Raw genomic sequence first — 3,738 nt, 5'->3', positions numbered from 1 at the left:
ACAAGCCCTAAAAATATGATTTTGGTATTTAAAAAACTTGCCAATACATAACAATAAGAAGCCAGCCAATCTAAAAATATATCTTTCATGCAAACCTCATGGGGAAGTACCTAAAATTTACAATCCACCTGTAAATGTTGGATTAGTGGATCTTTCTAAACTGTAACAAGGAATTTAGAAAAAACCATTACACACCAAGACCACATCCCCCCCCCACAGTGAGACACAGAAGCATAAAATCCTTAGGGAAGAAGCCACTAACTAGAGGGGGGTGGAAGCAGAAAGGGAGGGAAGGGAATTTGCTGTTCATTATTTTTTAAGCTATACTTGCTCCCTCCCCTACTTAAATTTAAAAAAAAAAGAAAGAGTTGTTAGTTGCTGATGTCATCAAAGTGCTAACATTAATCACTCACAGCATCACTGGTCCACACACAAGAGTATATAACAGGGATGCTCAGGCAGCATACTGCCAAGGGGAGGCAAGCAAGAGAGGGGGGAAAAGACATTATTTTCTTCTCCTGTGAGGTCTTTGAAAAGCAAAGCAACAGCATCTTTAGACAAGATGTGCTCTTGCAGGAATTTAAGTGGAAGAGACAAAGAAACCATGCTACCAGCAGCGTCAGAGAAAAAAACTGAAATCACCAAGCAATGAGAATTCAGTCCAGAGAATCTGAGGAGAAGAAAAAGCAAACTGGCAAACAGACATCAGCCAGGAAATAATTCATGTAGAAAGGGATACAAAAAAAGTGGTGTTTGTAACATTTTCACAGCAGCATCGCCATAAAGAAATTCTGTTCTGGAATTTCCATCAGAGAGCAACGGTAAGTACGACTTTATGATCCATAAAACATCAGATGGCTTCTCCAAACATTTACATGTCAGTAATTGCATGTTTTCTAATAACTGATGGTTTGTAACAATAGAAATGTATTGTTGTTATTTAATTACAGTTCATTCTACTTTAAAAATGTATGAGGATTAAACTGTTGAAACTATTGTTCCTAGGCTGTGTTAAAAAGTGCTCTAAAAAACCACTAGATTATAATAGATATAGATTATGATTTTAAGTAATAGGGATCTACCAGTTAAAGAGAAGGTAACTGATCTCACTAATGCACCCTATTTTAATATCTGCAGTAGCTGGGTAGATGCCAAATATGTCTGTTTGTTAAGTTTGTCTGATAGCAAACTCAGTTCCTTTATCTTGTTGCTGTATAAAAAAGGGTGCCTATACCACAGAATTAGAAAAGCAGCATCTACCCAGATCAGTCATAATTATGGTTTTACATTGTCATGAAAATAAACATACATATTTTTCTTCCCACTTCCCCCTAAGCAGAATCCAAAACCCTTGAGCAACAATTTTCATACACAAACAGGCACAGAATTCTTACTATTAATGTAGTGCCACTATCTAAATCCCATTAAAAATATCCTATAAAATATACATTTTCCCAGTCTCCTATCTAGTATAAAATACTAGTATTACAGAATAATTTCAGAATATGTTATGAGCAAATCTCACAATCTTTCTTCCTCAGGAGAATTTTCAATAATTAATTGTAACTTAGCCAGGAAATGTAACATTTTAAACTTGATCTTAAAAAATATATTAAATTTTCACAACAAAGTCATAAACAATGAAATACAGTGTTACTGTCATAGGCATTTGCAGTCATAAAAAAAGTGAGAAACTTTTAAAGTGGAAGAAAGCTTCCACAAGTGCCACTGGAAGCTGGCAGTCAAACTAAGGGATCAGATTAAATTGCTGAGGTAAGCTCTTTTTCAAAAGTTACCATCATGACAGTAAAAGCATAAAACCCAAGCCAAACAAATGAAAATACCCACTGGTTGTTATTATGTATTTTTTAATAGATGTGTTTAGAGAAATTGCAGAAAAGAGATGTTTTTCTTTTGCTATTTACAGTGGTTACCCATGCTGAGAATCTCAAAATACTGGCAGATTTTCTAATTTGAATTGAGGACGAGGAGGAGTATAAATTCAGGGCAGGCAGACTATGGGATTACATAAAATGACTTAAAACAGCAAAGATCATTAGTAATTTTTTTAAATCCCCACTATTTATCCAAAAGGTAGGCTATAGTGAAAGCTGTATTTCACTAAGCTTGACAAAGCTTTTCCAAGAGGCTGACTAGCATCAAGACTCACTATTGTGACACTGATACCACCAATGTACAGTGCTCACAGCCACTGCCACAGTGTGGCTGCAGTGGCTACAGATGTGCAACTCAGCAGCAAAGCACAGAGAGTATCACAGAGTCACACAACAGTCTGGCTTGGAAGGGACCTGGAAGATCACCTAGTTCCAACACCCCTGCCACAGGCAGGGACACCTTCCACAGCTCCTCTGGGCAACCCATTCCAGTGCCTCACTGCCCTCACAGCAAAGAATTTCTTTGTAATATCTAATTTAAATATACCCTCTTTAGGCTTAAAGTCCTCTTCATCCTATCAATATCTGCCTGTATAAAAAGCCCCTCTCCAGCTGTATTGCTGTATCTAGATACCAGAAGGTGCTGTAAGATCTCCCTGGAGCCTTCTCCAGGCTGAACAGCCCCAATTCTCTCAGCCTGTCTTCATAGGGAATGTGTTCCTATGTGAACTTGTGAATAAGAAACTAACATAAGATATTGGGAGACAATATGTGGTCACAGAGTATGTAGAAACTCTTTTGTTCTTCAACTAATTGTGACAAGCAAAAATAAAGACTTGCGGACGGTAGAGGCATTTATTCCTCAGTATCCACTCCTGCCAACCCCTCTTGCCACTTAACATAAAATACAAGATACACAGACTAGGGGAAAAAACACCTGCTGCATTTTTTTACAATCACCTGGGAAAAAAAGGTGAAAGGAAGTGATTCCTCAATTGTAAATTCTGCAAAAATTCACCATCTCTCAAGACACAACTGGTCACTTGTACAGGCAGCAGCTCTGGTTGAACTTCTCTAAGTTTATCTTTACACTTGCACTTGGAAGAGAAATAGACATTTTAAAACATCTCAGACTTTATGAACAGCCATTCCAATTTTCACACTGCAGTACCAAAGATGAGAGCATACTTTCCTAACAAACTCAATTCCTACATTACAGAGCTCTATGATTAAGATCCAAACGACATCCTCAGCGCTGCAGCTTCTCCAAAGAACATCTTCCCTTTCCACAGGGAGATCAGCATCAAGAGAGAAAAAAAAAAACCTCCCAAAAAACATCCTGATGGGAATAACCATCCAAAACATCACAGGAAACACAGCAATGGTAATTTGGCCAAAAATGGCAAGTTGTGTCGACAGCTTTTACAGCATCATGTACCACCCTAACTGGAACAGCATGCTGTCCAGCTACTCCAGAAAGAGCTTCCAGAGGGAAGAGAGGGTGCCCACCACTCGCTCCTCCTTTGTTGTTGAAAACCTGACTCCCCTGACTACGTACATCATGTGCGTGACCTGCCAGTCCGCAAACCCCTCCAGCGACCAGTGCAGAGTTTTCAACACGCTGGAACGAGACCCAGCGTCGGCGAGCAGCACCAAGAAAGAGCTGGCTCTGGGCATCTGGCTCACCAGCAGCGTGCTGCTCCTCATCATCGCTGCAGTGCTTCTCTACGGCTGCCTGCACCTCCTCTGCCGCAGGAGACACCGGCGCCTGCAAGAGCGGGGCGGGACCTCCAAGCGGGAGCGTGAGGAGCCATGGACCAAAAGCACGGCACACAGCTCAGAT

General features: G+C 40.1%; 2 protein-coding genes across 4 annotated transcripts in view; one reads left to right on the top strand and one right to left on the bottom strand.

The window, feature by feature from the left end:
* Nucleotides 1-3,738, bottom strand: part of CYFIP1 (cytoplasmic FMR1 interacting protein 1) — a 76,032-nt gene that overhangs the window by 19,904 nt on the left and 52,390 nt on the right. The window lies entirely within an intron of this gene.
* The window catches only part of LOC106631861 (fibronectin type III domain-containing protein 9-like), an 826-nt gene continuing 325 nt past the window's right edge, over nt 3,238-3,738 (top strand). The window contains exon 1 of the mRNA XM_031058350.1: nt 3,238-3,738. This exon is cut by the window's right edge and continues 325 nt beyond it. Coding sequence (XP_030914210.1) covers nt 3,238-3,738 — 501 coding nt within the window.

The sequence above is a fragment of the Geospiza fortis genome, unplaced genomic scaffold (genome assembly GCF_000277835.1).
Source record: "Geospiza fortis unplaced genomic scaffold, GeoFor_1.0 scaffold366, whole genome shotgun sequence".
Lineage (NCBI taxonomy): Eukaryota > Metazoa > Chordata > Aves > Passeriformes > Thraupidae > Geospiza > Geospiza fortis.
This window is presented reverse-complemented; position numbering and strand designations above follow the sequence as displayed.